Below are 20,476 nucleotides of genomic sequence, written 5' to 3'. Positions count from 1 at the left end.
ACAGACACATGGAAGCACAAAGTCACGTCATATTTAGCGGTCCTGCTACATGAAAAAACGTTCCCACCTCGCTGTGTTTTTATATGAAAATTCAGGCACAATCAACATGTGTCTTCTTTACAGACTTTAAATGCTGGTTCTCATCTTTTCATCTCTCTCTATCTGTCTTAAAAATAGAAATGCACACATACATACACACTCTCACCGCTCCTACGGAATTGTTGTGTTGAAGGGAGCAAAACAATAGTGATTTTAATGCACTTTTATCTGCATCAGGACCAATTTACTGTTGCCGTCCCAAAAAACTAAAATTTCCATCGCTAACCAAACAGTATGTGGTCTCTGCTGTGCCTACATCAATGCAGCCAGGAATGATTGTGAACGCCACATCGTATAAAGCCTTTTATAGTAACAAATAATGCTGGGATTAAAAAAAAAAAAAAAAAAAACCAGCAGTGAGTGTGTGCTTTGCCTTCTAATGCTTTCTCTTTCTGTAACTTTCATTCCTTTTTCTATATTTGTCAAATACACAAAGTCTATGTTAATTTGTCAGACATGATCACGGTACTGTAGAAACAAAAGTTTGATTGTGGGAGTGCAGTGTTCAACTGCCGGGCTGATTACTTTGTACAGCATTTGATGTCTACAATGTGCTCTAATTTGCTGTTGTAATGGAAGTCATCAGTGTTAATTCTCAGCTTTGATTTTTGACAAAAGATGGTGATTTAGCATTGCCCGTGGTCTCTCAGACACCTGATGTTCTTTTCTCAGACTTGAAAGCAATTTTATTATTATATTTTTTTTTAAAACACATTTAAAAACACCTCACCTCACCCCACCCCCACCCCATCCATTCATTTTTCTGTGGTCATCAATTTAATTTTTCTTACTTATAATCTACTTTGAGCACCATAATGTCAGACAACTGCCCTTAAAACTAATGCATTGTAGGCCTACTAGTAAAAACAACATGAAACATTTTAAAAATTACTGTTTAAATGTGTTGATTGTTACTTGCCATTTTACTAGGCTCAATGGATTCTGGGATTGACTTGGTACCTTAGATTTTGGCTAATTCAAGATGTCTTATTTTCCTATTGTTTAAAAAAAAAAAAAAAAAAAGTCTCTGTTTGGAACAGAGCATTTGATACAATTGGTAATTTAAACAGTCATTCTTTTTTTAAGAATACCATGCACAAATGAATCGCAAAACTACCAGAGACATTTAAATGCAGGATTTATGTTGATTTCAGGTTGCTTTTTTCCTGAGCGCAAACACAATCAACAGGGAGTGTGTCTAAATACTCTTCTTGTATTTAGTTTATCTGCAGCATTGACATAATAAAATTCGCTGTATATCCTTTTCTTCCCACTTTTTTGGACAGTGTTGTCAATCCAGAATCAGTGAGTGTAACAGAGCGGCATACAGCAGTGAAGGCAGGCCCCCCAGGGGCTCGATCGCAATGCGATTCGTGTTTGGGTCTAAATAAGTTGATTGAGTTTGCTGGTGACAATGTATAGTGCGAAGGACTCTGTAATGTTGTTAGAGAATTAGTACCCCATGATGAATTGCGTGACAGAGCGGCTCTGACAGCCCCATGGTGGTTTACTCTTAGCTGTGCAGTTTATACTCATTTAAACACCAAGGACTTTTCACTTTTGTTTAAGGCATTTATTCCCACCCCCATGTGTGACAGCCCAGCTCACTGTTAAATGGTAAAAAGCCCTATGTTTGGATGAAACTTGTAGAGTTCTCTGCCTTCTAAGGATTGCTTTTTTGGGGATGTTGAAGGGTACCATATTTCCACAGGCTTGCAGAGAAAGCTGAATTGGAAGAGAGCCAAATTCTCCTCTTGTCAGAGTCAGTGAGCGTTCTCTATAAAAGAGAAATAACAGTGAACAGGACGAATCCAGCACTGAATACAACTGTGTTTCTGACTCAATAAAGACACAGAAGAGAAACACAGGATTTGAGCCTGTAGGGCTCAAGATATTAAACACTTTAAAGTGCACTTTTTAATGTGTTGGCTTGAGTTGCTATAATTCAGTGAAGGGGATTATTGATCCTGGCTGCCATTTTCTTTTCTCAGTCACTTCATAAAGAATCGGATGACTGGGGAGGGACTGCTGGGTGTGGCATCCTTCTTCTCTTTTCTCCATTACTTTACCTCCTGATGGCATCGATCTCCAGGCTGGCCTCCTCTCCAGAGAGCCGCCAGAGGATCTCTCTGGGCTAGGCTAGCTGTTATTACAAACCTCTGTCTTTATAAATGTGCAGTTCCTCTCTAAATTATGTCTGGAACAATTGTCTGATCATTTTGTACCAAGCTCTAACCAAAGGCACACACAAGAAGAAAAGAGATTATTGATTATTTGAACATCACATTGTTAGCAGAACAAACACCAATAATTGGGAGGGAGAACCCTCTTTGAAAGACAAAACATTATCAAAACAGTTCTTCTGTCAATGCAATGGCAATAGGATATAGAATGAGTCACAATTCTTGTATTTTTTAGGTAGGTTTTAATTTGTTTGCATGCCTAGCACAATGCTTTATGTATGTTTTCCTTCTGTCTATTGGTGGGATGACAAGCAGAACACGTTGTGCCAAAAACAAAGAAGATGTTGTCTGACAGTTTAGCAAGTCTTTCTCTTGTCAACTAGGCTACAACTAAATCACTTTTAATTAAAATTCAAGGCTAATGTTAATTAGTGCATAACTCTTTCTTAAGATTATTTTGTTGATGTATGAAGTTAAGTCAAGAAATAATCCTCCTGACTACTCTCCCCACTGTCTTCTTTTCTATCGAACACGGTATATGATGATGATGTTTTATTTTAATTTTATTAACATTAATGACAGACAACAGCAGGAATACTAGGCTGCTGTCACTTTAAGACCGAATGGACGGACTGAATATACTGTTCACTTATGACATAACCGAGATAATACTTTTCCAGAAATAATTGACATAATTTTGTGTCTATGTGTCTGTTTAAGCGCAAGTAAACACAAAAGACTAATAATTAATAAACACACTTATCATCATGATTGCTATCTTACCAGAGATGGAGAAAAATCCTACTCTTGTTTCTTCTTTAGGTCAGTCAGTGCTGCATGGCACATTGGGCAGCAACCATATTCCACTTTAAAACTTTACTTTTATAGCATGTTTGATTGATTAGTTATGCACTATTAATGCAAATAAGGCCGAGGCATGAAATAAACATAAGTTGTGGTCGAAAAATAATGCATTTCTAGAGGGATGTTACCTTATGCTGTGGTTGTTACGGTGGTGAGGAGAGAGTGTTCTGCTATGATTTCTGTTCTAAGTCATGGTGTTGCAGGGCTCTCATTCATCCGTGTCCTCTAGAGGAGCAGTGGGCCGCACCCTCACCCTCACCTTCACCTTCATCCTTTCACCGTCCTCTTTCTAATAAATGTGCAAATTGCGTCGGTTTGTGAACCCAGGAGCTTGTGCTTGTCAAGGTCACTCCATGGCCATGTTGACGGCAGCATGGGAGTGGAGAAAGAGAATAGAAAAGACAACATTTTCACAGAGACAAAATCAGTGTGGCCTCTTTTCCCCTGCTGTGGGAGAGTGGATGCAAATGTATTTATACATATGATTAAATACTTTAAATACACACTTACTATATAAAAGTGACCTTGAAAGTGATTTGATAAATAACACTTTGTAAATCAAACTGGTTCTGTACATGAGCTGCCTGAAAGTACTGATTCATTAAAATGAATCGAAACCATGCACAGCTTAAAAAGAGTGCATTTAATTATAGCATCAGCTTACATTTTCTCAAAATACAGCAATGTAGTTTGTCCCTTTCAAGGCCAGGGTTTCCCTGGGGGTCCGTGGAGGAACTGTTGGGGGTTTGTGTGAAAAAAAAAAAAAAATGGAATATTGCATGTCATTCGACCATTAACCAACATGTTGATAAATGATTGAAAATTTTACTTAAAATCTCAATGGGTACATCAAGTAAATATTTTTGTTCAAAGGGGTTCGGCTTACAAAAGAATTGGGAATCCCTACCCTCTGCAAAAAGTAGCTTATTGATATAAAATCAACACTATTTTGAAAGCAGCTAAGCTGTTGTCTCGCTACTGAAAAAATATATTACTAGCATCACTGCGGTTAGTTACTTCCTAACACTGATCAGTGTCATGCCAATATTAGTTCATCTCTGTCAATGTTGCCCACGATGACAACAACACTGGGTGAATGGGACTCTATCCTCAAGGTAGCCACTGCACTCTCCATCTCAGCATATTCAACACCCATTAAAAATTCCAATTATTACTCTCAAAGCCATACAGATCCTGAAAGCTTATGCATCCTGTACTGTGATTTGCTTTGCAGCCCCTTATGGGTGTCTCCATGGGAGCCATAACAGTAGTAAAATATTACCCAACATTTTTTCAAAACGTGCTGACTACAACAACACGCAGCTAATTGAGAACTTACTCGCCAATAATGACTTATCATACTCTGCTCAGCACAGTGCTGATGCAGGCAGGCTCATTTAGCAAGCCAGAGTTTACCGCTTAATGAAGTCTGAAAAAGTCAGATGGAGAGAGAGAAAGTACAAGGGGTTGCATATGGATTTGGCCACTTGAAATCCCCTCACTGCAGTGTCCCTTGAGTATGTATTTTTGTTTTTTCTACAACCTTCATTTACACATTTGCTTAATGGGCAATTCAGTGAAAGTATCCAGTACTTGCTGTTTTTATTTATATTTTTGGCAGGTCACTAGGCTAAATGTGTATCATAGCCATTCTCTGGTGATGCAAGAAGCAATTTTATGTATCACTTTCCTAATATTCTCCTGCTAAAGCTATTGAGGCCTGTTTTCCCTTTGCCACGGGCTCCACTGTAAGCTGTCAGTCAGTGCAAAAAAATGTGAGTGCAAAGTGCATATACGAGCTAAGTGTACGTTGCATGTGTGGTTAGAAAAATCGAGCTGCACGCGTACGCACATTCTGTGCTGATGAAGAAATTCCCATCACGCAAACTGTACACATAACCTAGCGTATGCTTAAAAAAACAAAGAAAACTAGCCGATTTCATTTTCTTTTATAAGTCATTTGCCCCTAGATTGCTGTCTTTCTGTCAACTACAACTAGTCACACATGGCCTGATGAAGGCCAGATCAAATATCTTAACATTACCAACGGTGTCCCACAGGGGTCAGTTCTGGGTCCCATTCTGTTCCTCCATCTATACTCTCTCACTAATTGAGATCGTAAACAAAAGAGGCATAACGTTTCGCAGCTATGCTGATGATATACAGCTCTATTTTAAAACTACCCCAGTGCTTCTACAGCACTAGTAAAGGATTTGCCTTGATGGAATCAGCCTATTTGCAGCCATAATCATAATGTTTTATCCCCTTTTAAGTACTCTTGTCTATTTCTCTTCTCTTTTCAGCACTCTGGGATTGCTTAATGCAATGAAAAGTGCTATACTAATTGAAATGATTATTAGTAATGGAGTAATAGTGAAGATAAGATTGATATTTGCACTGAATTGGGCATGTATGCTAGATATAAACACCCTGATAACTGTATAATTTTTCAGAAGCTCTCATTGTTTCCGGTCCTACTTCAGTCTTTACCTACTGTAAAGTGATGGTAGCTATTGTTCTGTGGGAATGACATAGATGAATCGAGGTAGGGATGTTCTAATTGTTTCTTGTGAGGGAGGCTGTCTGGTCTCCTCCCCCTTTAAAGTAGGAACCTCCATTCCCTTTTCTCTGTGCGCAGCTAACTGTAAGTGAGAGCTGTTTGCTCACTCACATGTCCAACCCTTCTTCCATTTTCATCCCTTTCTTTTTTTTACCCTTCCAGACCTCTCTTCCATATTCTCATCTAATTCATGCACTGTTTCTTCTTGACTGACCCTTTGTCTTTGTCTTCTGTTAAATTCACTTTACCATTCTGAGCTGCAGTATTGGGACATAACTATTAAAATAAACAATAGTATTAGCATATTTTTAATTGGTTCACTTTAAACTAAATTAATTTCCGCTATTTAATTTAAAGAAAAAATCATAAAAATTAATTTGTGTCCCTATGAGACTCTTTACGTTATGCTGCTGTTTCTTTTTCTTTCTTTCTTTCTTTCTTTCTTTCTTTCTTTCTTTCTTTCTTTCTTTCTTTCTTTCTTTCTTTCTTTCTTTCTTTCTTTCTTTCTTTATTTCTTTATTTTCAGTGTGTTTTTTTGGGTTACATTGTTACGCCAATACTGTAGATGGTGACAAGTGACTGTCTTTTAACTGCCATTGAACCATTTAATCAAAAGATTTCTTCAAAAAACCTGATTAAAAAAGAAACATATGGCTGATGAGCGAGTCATTGAATCATTCTCTCAAACAATTTATTCAAAAACAAAGCAAGCGGCTGTCTTTATGAGCGAGTCATTGAATCATTCACTCAACCGATTTGCTCAATAAAACAAATGCATATTGCATATGTCACTAAAAATCATCACTACTGCATGTTCCTGGGAGTAGCAATGGTTCTGCTGGTTTGGTTGGAACTATTTTTGTTGGCAGACCCAAAGGTAACTGTAAGTTATTCAATATGAACTTCTTTTTTTGAGCTGTTTTATAAAAGCAATATCACACATGCGTGCAGGCAGCATTGTTATTCATCAGAAACAGCCCAAGCCATTGTTGCTACTTCTGACAGCAATCCCTAACTGCCAGGAAGCACCAACCACTGACAGTTCACCTGGAGAGATAGGGAACATGTTAAACTATGAGCTTAAAAGCAGCTGTTTGCACTAAAGCATCGGTAACTCATTGGTCGAGATCACGGTCATTTGACCATTTTAACTTCCTTGAACTTCCTTAAAACTTTGATCATATAAAATTATTTTAATAAAATAGTCATAATAATAAAACAATGTATTTTCGTGCAGCAAGAGTGATAGTGTACACGTTAAATTCAGAGCTCACCAGTTGGGATCACTGTCATTTGACCGCTTTAGTTGTGTTAAACCTCCATAAAACATCAATCATATGAAATAAAAAGTCCATAATAATAGGTACACAATTGTAATGTGTTATACTCGTAAATAGCGGCTGCCTGGACGGAGCTGCCAGTGGGCAGTTTTACTGAATTTAATGAGCCTAATTGAAAAAATAAAAAAATAAAAAAATAAATAAACCCATAAGGCGTATCTAGCTGGGGGTGGCAGGTAGCTGACCTTCCAGTGGATCGTGGCAGGTCATGTGACCTGCCAGTGCCGGCTTTGGCTAGCCAGCTGAAGATTGAACACCCACTCACTTGTAACGTGACATTTACGAAATAGTAACAGTTGGCTGAATCATTCATACTATATGCTATAACGGAAGATTGTATAGCGGCACTTAGAGTGTTATATTATTTGTATTATATTTTTCTGAAATAGGTAACACATTAAAAGTAGCTTCTCCATCACTTCCGATGTCGTTAACTGCTTTTAATAGTGAGGCTGATCCAAGAATGGTTTTGGTTCAATTATTAGCTTTGTTCAGTCCAGACCACCTCAAACTCTCAATTCCATTTACAACACTGCTTCAGCAGGGTCTCACCTGCATAACAAGATGTGCCTTGAGTAATGTTCTCATCTGCTGGAAATAACACAACTAATAGTAAGATGCAACAAGGCCTTGCCGCTCCTATAATAAATATGTGGCACAAAGCGAGTGTGGCTCCATGGCAGATGCAAATTAGAAAGGGAGAGAAAGTTGTCAGATTCAGTCACTGCCGCTGAAATCATTCTAATCTTTTTACTGAGGTAAGACCACAGGAGAGCTCAACAACATGCAGGCCTGTGGCGTATAGTCACATCTTGCACGTTTGTGTGAAATGAACCTGTTTAAAACATGAGATGCAGCTATAGAATATCATTTACCTGGGTAGTGGTTTCCGTCTCGGTGCTTTAATATATTGTGTGTTTGTGCTTTTCTTTTTTTCTTTTGTTTTCTTTTACATTCATCTTTTTGTTGTCTCCATTGTCTTCCTTCCTTTCCATTATGCCACTGAAGCGTACCTTGAAGATGACATGGATGATTTCGATGACCCTTTCGGTGATATTCCGTTCCGTAAGTTGCCACTGAATCTCTACCCCTGTGAATATGTCCAAACAGAATTCAATACCCTGCTCCTCAAGGAGTATATTTTGTTGTGTTTTATGTATTTGTGTGAATCCATCCGTGTGCTTGTAAAATAGAGAGTTGTTTCCTGTGTAGCATCTATTAACCTGATCCACCTGCTCATGTTTATTGTGCTTGAGTTAACCTCCCAATCAGAGGCTTCTGGCCAATGGATGACACAAAGTCTACTGTTATTTGTTAATCATTGGCCTTGCCACTTGCAATATTTATTTTTTACAATGATGAATTTCTAACCAATTTATTTAATATTCCTCCAATTGCTTTCCGCGGACGCAACAAAAAAGGGATCCGGGCACTCTTTCCAGGCCTTCAGAAAGGTACATGCTGGACTAAAGCAATAGCTGTTGGTGAAATTAGTGCTAGATTAGACTGTGGTTGTTAGTATTCAAAAGCAGTAGATTTGTTTGCATCACGGGACACTATTTCACCACTTAACTTTGCCACTTGTTAATTTGGTTTCCTGTACTTGAAGAAAATTTCCCCGCAGACTTTTTGCCTTCAGATCCAAGTCTTATTTGCTTTGTCTTGAAGCATGGATTCATGGGTAATGCCTTCTTATTGAATTTTAAAGTTTTCATTTGTAGCCAATTACGCTGTGACAGCGGACCGCATTGCATTCGGCTTTCTCTCATTCTAAGATAGTCTCTGCAATCCCAGAACGGACTGCTTAAATATATTAAAATGACTAATCATCTCCCTGATCATCGGAATATACTCAAAGAACTGACATCCTCCCATGGAAAATGGATCAACCCCTTCCTTAGACTCAACATATAAATACGAATATAAAAATGCAGACACTGTATGATAGGGAATAGAAAGGAGCCATCAGGCAGCGTTGTGCAGATTCCGACGAGGAAGAGGTGAGATTTCATCAGATGCAAACAATCACTGTGCCTCTGAAATGAAAAGGAGCAGTTCAAAGGTGACCTTGTGAATACAAAGCTTGTTGGCTGCCATGCAGAGTTGCAATCAGAGGTTTTGAAATAGCATTAGTGGCAACATTATCACTTTTAATCTGTTTCTTCCCGATTTGTTGGTGGTACTTATGAAAAAAAAAAAAAGGGGGGGAATTGACATACCACACACATGGAGATCCACTCATAATGCCCCTGGAGTTCATTCGGGACTTAGAAGAACAGAAGATAAGACCCTGTGGAATCAGTGCTGCTCACTGGGTCTGATTGATTTGGTAGTGTTTGTGGTGTTGTCAGATTGTGTCTCCAGGAAAGTGTAGGACTTACCCCATCACAAGCCTACACATTATGAACTCCATTAATCATTATTCTTTAACAGACTCTGTTACCAATTAGTTTCAATGTTTGGGAAAAAAATTGATTTTTAGTCAATTTATCATGGGCATTGTATAATTATTAGAACAATTACCTTCTCGGCAAAACATGCTGTTGCTGTTTTCCATCAGGGGACGTGAAGGGTCCACGTCTCCTGGTCCTCCGTTCTAAATGGTTTTGCAGTGACAGCTTAATTTATGTATTTCATTTTGATTTTAAGGTGGCAAACGATTATAATGAGTACTTGTTTCGCTTTGGGCCCTTTAATGCATCTCAGTCGTTCTCTTCTGGAAGCGAAAATAATATTTCTATTGAATTGAGTGTAGGTGGTGATGGGACACTGGACTAGCAAATTGTGGTTAAAAGTAATCTTTCAAAGAGCCCCTTTTTATATCAACTGTGAAATGTTTTTAATTTTATGTTTTTAGGTAATATGATGCTTTTGGTCATGTGACAATGAATTGAAGGTTGTCTGTTTAAAGGTTGTCTGTCTTTGTCTTTTTTGGTTAGTTAACATAAGTTAGCCTGTGTCAAGGTATTGACAAAGGTATTGACCGCTTCTGCGTCTGTGTCTAAATGTGCTTCTTGTGTATGAAAAGTATCTGTACACATGACAGGCGGCAAAATTGCAAGAAAAGCCAATTCAAAATACTCCCTCACCTTGCTGGTCTTATGAGTGGACATTCCGTAGACATGGAAAAGTAATTTGACAGGAATTTGATCAGTAATCTGACAGTAATTTGAATGTAGTCTTTGTAAAAAAATATCAATCAAAACATGAATTTGCAAAATAAAAATGTACACGACTAGTAATTCCAATGTGGACTAGCAGCAGCTGTATCGTTTAGTTGACTAGTCTCGTATATCTCTTGTATGTGCATGCATTTATTTTTCTTACTAACGGCAGAAGGTCTGGGCTCCATAGCAACTTTCATTGGCGAAGGATCGCCCAGAGGCCGTCTGACCGACATGTAATGCAACCAATCACAGTTCATTTTGTTCATTGTCATGTTTTGGGGCATAAAAATGTAAAGTTGATGTCCCCACAATAACAGACCGGCGTGCAATTCATTCAAGAATGCAAGTTTACTGTAACAATGGCACAATAAGCGCTCATTGTCACAAGACAGCTTTCTTCTTCCATAAGGGGGTTTGGCATCACGGCAGCCTTGATTCCAGGTGGACCGTTAAAGGAAGCGACACACGCGATTTTAGTCAGAACTCATCATTTTTATATGCAATATGCATCAGGCCTTCCAAGAACGGTCCGTAGGTGGTGCCGTCTGAGGCAAAGTCTGGTTTCTGATGTCCTTCTAGACCCTGAAGGATTGCTCAGCAGTCACAGTGCTAATTAATTACAGCGGCAAAGCCATCTGGCTATCAGTAATCCCAGGTAACAGCTTCAGACAGCTTTCAGCTTTTATTACATCGTTAGGGGTTATGCTGTATCATGGCTAACATACGCTTACTTTGTGACATAATGTTTTCACCATGAACCATATACAGTAGCTGATTTGACTTGTGATAGTACTGAGCATTTATTCTCGGCTATGGCATTTGAAGTTGGCATTTCTTTCACACCTTCTCTCAGCATTCCTCCTTCCCTTCAATATTCCTCCATCACATGCATTTCAGATTCTTGCAGTGAAGCCGACGGCCCGATTCTGTTTGTTTTGCCAAAATCTTCAGGTTTGTTAATTAACGAGAGTATCAGGGTGTAATGGTCACGGTGCTGCGGTCTGGTCATTTTGAAAACACTGCAGGAGATAAGAACAATAGAGAGAAAGAAAAAGAGAAGTGAACTTGAAAAGAGCCAGGCAGAATAAAGGTTAGGGAAACAGGCAAATTTCGCCCACAGTGCTGCATAAAGATGGTGTATATTTCTAGTTGTGGTGATAGATGGTATAAATTAACATTTGCCTCCCCCACTGGCACAACAATACTTTGTTTCTCTCAAAGCTGAGTTGTTTTTTTCTTTTGTGTACAGTCTTAAGTCAGTATGGATTCCAGAATTGTCTCCAGCATGTCTCCGCAAGGCCTCACAACACATTCATCTCAACCTCCCAGAAGGATCTGATTGGTTTGCCAGATCAGGTCCGGAGACTTTAGTTTTCAGACGCTCTCAAAAGTTACAGTGCTCAATTATTATTCAGTCCTCGTCTTCTAAAAGATCTTCCTCCCAGCCCTGAGGCATGATTGGACGCCCACCCCAGTGTGCTGCAGGCCAGCCTCCGTCGGCTCAGTGTGGCCCCCTGCAGGGCTTGGCAGGTGGGCATAACTGCATCAGTGTGATGCTTAGACGTACTGGCAGGCTAGCAGATGTGCCTATTAGTAGGGTGAGCAGGAGTCTCCATCCAGCAGAGCGTCTCTTAACACTCATCATCTTTACTGGTTTATCAGAGCCCCAGCGGTGTGTCTGAAATCTCCTAGATAACCACCATCCTCCTCCTCCTCCCACTCAAGGTGACCAAACCAGTGCAAACCTCCTGCTGCTTTCCAGGAAAGTGTTGGGGTTGGACGTCTGCGATCTTTAGCTTCTTAAAGTCCCACTTAAACCTCTCTCCTGCCATTCATATCTCTCCACACAATCGCAGCCTCATTTTCCCCCTCAGTCTGCAAAGTACAAAGTACGCTTTCTGTGTGCTGTTTCTAAGCTGTATGACTGTGTCTTCAACTATGGCCATTTTTAGTTATACTTCACAATCTCAATAGTTTATTTAAATTGTCGATAGAATTGGGAGTGCATATGCGGACAAAATATAAGAAGTTCTGTAATTTAAAAAAAAAGTTTTTGTAAGATGAGTTTTCTTGGGGGCATCATACACATTTATTTTAACACTATAAATATTGAAAGTAGTGTTTGTTTATCTTTTTAGATTAGATTTAAAACATTAATTCAAATGTTTCATATAAACATAAAACTTCATATTTTTGATGGATTTTCAGTTTTATGAAAGGTAAAAATGGTTAAAAAGTAGTAAAAATAAATAAAGGTATGATGAAAATGTTTTAATCAATGTGACATTCATTTAACAAAAAAATAAAACCTTAAAAAAGGTCAACCCCTGAGATTTAAAAGTGATTAAAGTTGAAGAAATCCATATACTGTGTGGCAGTAGAAATGTGTGAACCGTGTTCTGCTGTTCTGTTTATACTGTGGCATATATCCAATTTTAAAAATCTGAAACCAAGCAAAAAACTGTGGCATATTCTCCAACTTATAATGCTATTTTATTCTATTTAAGCCAGTAAATAATTTATAAATAGGCATGTATGATTATCTAATACATCACCATTTTGCCATTGAATAGTTCAGCTAAAATACCTATTGTGACTTACCATTGCTATAAAATTACTAGGATTTTTGACATGCCACCCACATGTTTTTCCTACGGATGGATTTTTTTTGTTGCAAAGGGTGGCTTAAGCTCAAGATTTAATACTTTTTAAAACCCCAAACTCTTTCTGCTTTGCTTCCAAATCCTATCAATATTCATCCAAGCTCCCATGGTTCCATCTCACACCCATGATTCTCCCTGAGGGCTCCCCTATGAGCCCCCTGCTGGCCGCATACTCTCACTGCAGGACGGGGAGGGGGCCTCCCAATGCCTCCCGCCAGTGTTCTAATCCAGATTGATCTGCACGGCACGTGGCTTCATCGATCGTCCCTCTCCGGGCTCTAGCAGAGGCCCTGCAGTCTGAGTCTGTGTTGCTTCCTGTTGGCAATCCTATGCATGTGTGCTTGTGTGTGTGTGTGTGTGTGTGTCATATGTGTCAAAGCATTTCAAATTGATCTACTTCAATTCATTAGAGGTCTCTGCGCCAAGACTATTCTTTCCATAGATTCACCTGTGATCTTTCCCACCTGTTGTTGTATGTGGGGTCCCATCTCTCCCAGGTCTAGCTTTGGTTCATCTAAACCCAACATGACCAGTCAATAAGCTAATCGTTACCTAATTGGATTTAGCGATCTTTGTGACTTAGAGAGCCTATGAAAAGGGATTGTTTCTCTTTGATTAAGGGTGATAGTTTGTGTTTGGAGGCACTGATCATTTTTATTTCTGTGTTCATGGAAGAGGCCACAATAAATGTCTGTATTTTGTTATTATAATTCAATGATAGTTCATCCACAAATGAAAATGTAATTCCAAATCTGAATGACTTTTTCCCCATCAAACACAAAAGTGGAACTTTTGAAGAATATCCTGGCCACTCCTTTCAGTATAATCTAAATAAATGAGTCTGGGCATATCAAGCTTCAAAAAGTATTGAAAAGCTTCATAAACACTTAGAGTCAATTTAACTCCAGAACTGAATCAGTCAGCTTAGGGAATTAATCATCCCGATGGTTTTGTGAACTACATCATCAGATTGATTGAACATTTCTGACTCAAATAATAATTTGTTCTCAAATCAGACATAATTTCTGCTCTGATGAACAATCATGAATATGCCCAGGAAAGCTACAATTTGCAGTGAATTTAAATTTTGGTCTGTGTCTTGCACACATTATGACTTTTATAGTGTGTTTCTATCAAGTCCTCATTAATTTTAGTCATATTAAAAAGAATGGACAGGATATTCTTCAAAAATTCACTTGTTGTGTTCCACAAAATATTCAAGATATTCACAAATGATCTTCGTTTGCATTCGGCAGAAGAAAGAAATCATGCAAGTTTGAAATGACGTGAAGTGAAAACAACACTTCAAATCTTCAACACTTCCCTTTTTTTTCTGTTGTGAACCAGTGTTTTAATGACATCTTGCATTGTTAGAAAAATATTACTCCGAGGTAAGATCCAAGGGGCAGATTTCTGTGATACTAGGCTGAGGAAGGGAATTACTACTAACAAGACTGACAGCATTTGCAAATGCATTAACCAATCACAGGTAACCTTCTCTCAAATGCCTCTGCAGTTCCCATGGCAATAGGCCACCTGTTGCAATCCCTCAGGGAAAAGAGCGTAGACTTCACATGACACGTTCCCTTGGTGACACCTGTATCTTTGGGGTTAAAAAAATACTTGTGTATCAACATGGGAGTAATTGCCATCTGTTGAATCAAGAGCAAAAGGGCTAAAATTAAAAAAGGAGAAAAAAAAAAAAAAAACTGTTCGATTTTTTTTCGACTGTCGATCTCACAACAAAATCTGACATTGAAAATATTGAGTGGATAAATGAAGCATGGTTTTGCTCCCCCTCCCCCAGGCTGCAGCCAAGGCGTCAACCTGATTTAATTCTGCTGCTGTCTGGTCTCTCTGTTGCTGACTTATCGGGGGTGAAGTGACATGGAACTGCGAGTCCACAAATCCATTTTAATTCTCACCTTCAAAGTGAATCTAGTCTTATCCCTGGAAGAGATGTAGATTTACAGCAATAACAACAGCTGATCCAATATGCTTCATTTGCACATTGAGACAGATGCTAGTCAATTTATTGATATCAAATAAGAATGCGCCATTGATCGAAAACATTGTTCAGCAGAAAAGGTGTGGCGAGAATGTCGATATTCTCATTTAAATAGGGCTTGTCTCAATCGTTAAACCCTCTAATAGGCATGCTTTGCATTATAAAAAAAAAACCCTGCATAATGACAGAAAATAAATGTAAAAACCTACATTAACACATTTGTTGTTCAATTTACAAGAAGCTGCGTTTCGCTGAGGGTGCTAAACGCTACAGAAATACAACAGATGACGGCTCTTAATAAGTGGGCATGAAACTTTGTGCAGTGAACAGATAGATACAGAGAAACAGATGTCTGCCACAGTGTGTTCGATAAACGCTCAAGAAACGTTCTCTAAATAGGGCTCACATCTCAATTTAACCTCAACCTGCCAGAATGTTCTCTCTCTCAGAGGATCTGCTCGGTTTTCAGATCAGGCAAGATGAGTCGAGAGAGTTGCAGAAGATACAGAGAAACAGATGCCTCCATGCACAAGAATGTGTGCCATGTTCTCCAAATAGGCCCTTTTCTTGTCCGCAACAGACACAAACACACTGTTGTTGAATGTGCAGTCTTCTCGGTTGCCTTTCCTCTTTGTTGTTTCTTTCTGTCGTATATGCTGTCCCACCGGTCTGCACTGCCGGGAGCCAGAGCTCTGATATTTCCGATGTTTTTAAACCAGCTTTCCTACAGGTCTAATGCAGAGTACATACTGCAAACCTGAAGCTTAAAGACTCACAGTTTCAAACAGTTTCTGATGTTCTGACTAGGTGTGTAAAGACCGTTTTCCTCCCCTACTGTAGCTACAATCTCTTGTAATTTCTGTGGCCTTTTTCATGGAGGTGCACATGAAGATTAGTCAGACAAATTTCAAACCAGTTTCACAAGTATACACGCTAGAAAAGTGTTGGTAATCTTGGGTGTGAATTGGCTAAAAATCTGGGATTGCAAACGTAAAATATTGAAGTGCAACAAGAGTCAGTCTCGTATAATGACTTTGACTTAAATACCACACATTTGTTCTACTGTGTTCCCCTTCCTTCCTCCAATTTCGAGTCTGTAAATTGAGGCTAGTTTCAGCTATATGATTCTGCCAGAAGAGATGGCAACTCTATAATTGTGCTAATGGTTTAAGTCCTCTTGCACTTTTTCTTTTTGACTCATCAGGGGTTGTTTCTCTCTCTTCCTCTTCTACTTCCCCTCACTCTCTCTCTATCATTACGTGTCAGTTAAACTATTGTCCTAGCAACCACAATTCAATCAATTCCAATTCAGGATCAATTGCAAACTCCACAAATCCATCCTGGTAATCCATGAAGCTTGCCTTCCCATTGGCTCCTTCCTCTCTGTCCATGATCAATAGGTCACTCCTCTCAGCCCTATTCCAAATGAACAGGATTGTCTGTTCAACTACAGTATGCAATTCCTTAGCTCCACTGAGCTCACACTTAAAAAGAGTGCAGCTTGTTGCTTTCTTTCACTGTTAGGCCTTCAACTTTAAATATTGAGATATTTGTTTGCAAAGTCTTGACCTAATCCTAGTTCTTTCAGTGTAAATATATGAGGTATGGCCCCAATATCCATCACTCTCAGGTCTTTATTCTATTTATTCAGTTCAAACCTAGACTTAATCAAGATTGTGAAGTGGTTATTTGGTTAAAAAGGGATTATTATAAGAACGTTGTGCAGTGTGTTTTTTAAATGGTAACTTTACTGCTACTTGCTTAAAAGTCAGCCTTGGCATTCATATTGTAAATCATCGTCATTATTTACAGATTTGAAAGACAACAGTATTCTCTTATTACAGTGTTTGCAAGGCTGCTGTGATGATATTATATGATTTTTTTTTTTTTTTTTTTTTACAATGTAAATGTATTGGTACTTTTGATCAATCTTGCAAAGCTGCTGTGATGATATTAATAGATTTTTTGTAATAATATCAATTTATTGGTACTTTTGATCAATTTACCAGGCAAAAAAAAAAAAAATATATATATATATATATATATATATATATATAATTTAAGATAAAATTTAAGATCTGTACTATTTACACTCACCTAAAGGATTATTAGGAACACCTGTTCAATTTCTCATTAATGCAATTATCTAATCAACCAATCACATGGCAGTTGCTTCAATGCATTTAGGGGTGTGGTCCTGGTCAAGACAATCTCCTGAACTCCAAACTGAATGTCAGAATGGGAAAGAAAGGTGATTTAAGCAATTTTGAGCGTGGCATGGTTGTTGGTGCCAGACGGGCCGGTCTGAGTATTTCACAATCTGCTCAGTTACTGGGATTTTCACGCACAACCATTTCTAGGGTTTACAAAGAATGGTGTGAAAAGGGAAAAACATCCAGTATGCGGCAGTCCTGTGGGCGAAAATGCCTTGTTGATGCTAGAGGTCAGAGGAGAATGGGCCGACTGATTCAAGCTGATAGAAGAGTAACTTTGACTGAAATAACCACTCGTTACAACCGAGGTATGCAGCAAAGCATTTGTGAAGCCACAACACGCACAACCTTGAGGCGGATGGGCTACAACAGCAGAAGACCCCACCGGGTACCACTCATCTCCACTACAAATAGGAAAAAGAGGCTACAATTTGCACGAGCTCACCAAAATTGGACAGTTGAAGACTGGAAAAATGTTGCCTGGTCTGATGAGTCTCGATTTCTGTTGAGACATTCAGATGGTAGAGTCAGAATTTGGCGTAAACAGAATGAAAACATGGATCCATCATGCCTTGTTACCACTGTGCAGGCTGGTGGTGGTGGTGTAATGGTGTGGGGGATGTTTTCTTGGCACACTTTAGGCCCCTTAGTGCCAATTGGGCATCGTTTAAATGCCACGGCCTACCTGAGCATTGTTTCTGACCATGTCCATCCCTTTATGACCACCATGTACCCATCCTCTGATGGCTACTTCCAGCAGGATAATGCACCATGTCACAAAGCTCGAATCATTTCAAATTGGTTTCTTGAACATGACAATGAGTTCACTGTACTAAAATGGCCCCCACAGTCACCAGATCTCAACCCAGTAGAGCATCTTTGGGATGTGGTGGAACGGGAGCTTCGTGCCCTGGATGTGCATCCCACAAATCTCCATCAACTGCAAGATGCTGTCCTATCAATATGGGCCAACATTTCTAAAGAATGCTTTCAGCACCTTGTTGAATCAATGCCACGTAGAATTAAGGCAGTTCTGAAGGTGAAAGGGGGTCAAACACAGTATTAGTATAGTGTTCCTAATAATCCTTTAGGTGAGTGTATATTACACAGTGACCATGTGTAGAACTAAAGTCTACAACCTAAACATACCTTTGTACAATTTATGTGCTGCCTTAAGCGCTTATTATAGCAGGATTGGCAGATTGGATTTCTGCATTGTACGACCAGTATTTTTGTGTTCATTTACAAAACTGCACATATGCCTTTGTTTGCAGTCAATGAGGTGTTTCGTTGACTCCTATTATAGATGATTTGGTCATTACACACATGCAGCCAACAATTAATGGTTGACTCCAAAGCCCTTGGCTCTGGTTGACCACCTTCACCTCACTGCCAATCAATGTATTAGTCCTTTCACCTTTCTTATGAATCGATAAGTTATTTACTTCCCTATTAAAGATGAATAGCCACTTCTGCTAAATCCTTTGAACATTCTATACCATATGAATAGTCCCTCCTCTTAAACTAATGCACAGTTAATGAAACACTCCTGTGAACCCAGCTAATCCTATATGCACTTCCACTGATACAGCCTCCTACGCATAGGAAGGGCCACAGGCCTTTTCTCTGATGCAAGCTCTTGAAGCTCCCAGATGGTGAAAAATGGAAACAGAAAGTGGAAAATTAATTGTGACCGCAGTCAAAGCTGTTTGAAATGGATCGGTGTAGAATATGTAAGAAATGTATGCGTTTCCATGGTGACAATAGAAGCTTGGTTGCTGTCAAATGCAGAGGATGATGTGTCACAGAATTTGTTGGCGGGAATGTTGTGTGCCTCTGTCTCACCCAATCTCACACTTTTGGGTGTATACATACTGTATGCCAGGATGGATTATTGTCCTGCAAGAGCCAGGGGCACAAGCCTGTTTTAGGCCTCCTTTTGTCATCCCACATACTGTTTCTGCCAGAGAGGACATTATATTATTTTGTAACTGTGGCTTTTGTGCAGTTGCAACTAATTACTAATTTACATTATTTGTGTGCAGGTGTGACTTAACTTTGATTTAATTTTTATTTATTTTTTCTCAATTCTGACTTTATTTCTTAAAATTACCCCATAGAAATGAAGAATTGTGACTTTAGCCACTTGTAATTCAAACCTTTTTTTTTTCTTTTTTTTTTATATGTCTTGACAAGTGGCTGATTAAAAAAAAAAAAAAAAAAAACTGATATAGGTCTGCTGTGTTTTTATTTATCAACCACTATAGGTTATCTCACTTCAGTATATGTAAAAAAAACACACAAAAAAAACATAGTCAGGGCTACATTGTATTTAAAGGGTTAGTTCACCCAAAAATAAAAAAGAGACACGCTTTATATGATGAACTGATTGAATTTAGGCTTTTTAGACATATAAATATTGGTCAGTGAACATAAAACAGAAGCTCAATCGTACTTGCTTAATGCGTAAGAACAAACCTCATTGGTTCTTGTGAAAGCTCAAACATGCTGCATAACAAACGGGAACACACATTGGTTCTCTCACGTCAAGAAGGCATGCTTGAGCTTCCATTTACCATATCTGATATGCCTTGATGAATGTGATTAAACCACTCGATCATATGGATTACTTTTGCAATATATTTATGAAACTTTTGAAATGTCAAAGAGTTGCATGGATTGTCAGTTGAGGGACAGACTTCTTTCAGACTTCTTTGTGTTTCTGAGATGAACAAAATTGTTAGGTTTGGGTGAGTAATTAATAATAATAAAAAAAAAAAAAATAATTAATTACAGATTAAAAAAAAAAAAAAAAAAAAAAACAGACCAAAACAAACATTCTGACACAGAATGCACATTGCGAAGTAGAACAACTTGCTGTAGCAGTGTTTTTCAGAGAAACTAGTATGTGAACTTAGCATGTTTCCTAAATATCTGCAAACATATTTGGTATTTTTAAGCATTAGTACAGTCAATATATTACATACATCACCTTTAATTTTTGACAGGAATGAAAACAAGGGTTGAACCATACTGTTCAATGGGTTGTACTGTTGTTTAACAGCATTCCAATTGTTCAGATGATGAAACGTCTTTCCGAAAAACTTTCAGAATTTCACCATGAAATAATTTTGTGATCTAGGTCTTTTATACAGTGTGTGCCATTGTAAATACTGTAAGCATTATTTTCATCCGTGTTGAATTCAGTATGGCGTCTAACCTGACTAAAGTCAGTAGTCTTATTTATTGTTGTTTGTGTCAGTGTTTGTATTTAATCCATGTCTACTGGACAATGTTCATGTATAAGGCTTTAAAGTTGGAACAGAAAGTTGAAATTGCCGAACATAACTTTTTTGTAATTAATAAGAAATTGCATTAA

At 38.5% G+C, this 20,476-nt stretch overlaps 1 protein-coding gene across 1 annotated transcript in view; it reads left to right on the top strand.

Annotated features, from left to right (window-relative positions):
• Window positions 1-20,476, top strand: part of tenm2a (teneurin transmembrane protein 2a) — a 297,220-nt gene that overhangs the window by 82,603 nt on the left and 194,141 nt on the right. The window contains exons 4-5 of the mRNA XM_084133288.1: window positions 8,055-8,111; window positions 8,468-8,500. Of these exons, the coding sequence (XP_083989414.1) occupies window positions 8,055-8,111; window positions 8,468-8,500 (90 nt within the window). The remainder of the gene's footprint in view (window positions 1-8,054; window positions 8,112-8,467; window positions 8,501-20,476) is intronic.

The sequence above is a fragment of the Abramis brama genome, assembly GCF_963993115.1.
Source record: "Abramis brama genome assembly, chromosome: 13".
NCBI classification, from domain to species: domain Eukaryota; kingdom Metazoa; phylum Chordata; class Actinopteri; order Cypriniformes; family Leuciscidae; genus Abramis; species Abramis brama.
This window is presented reverse-complemented; position numbering and strand designations above follow the sequence as displayed.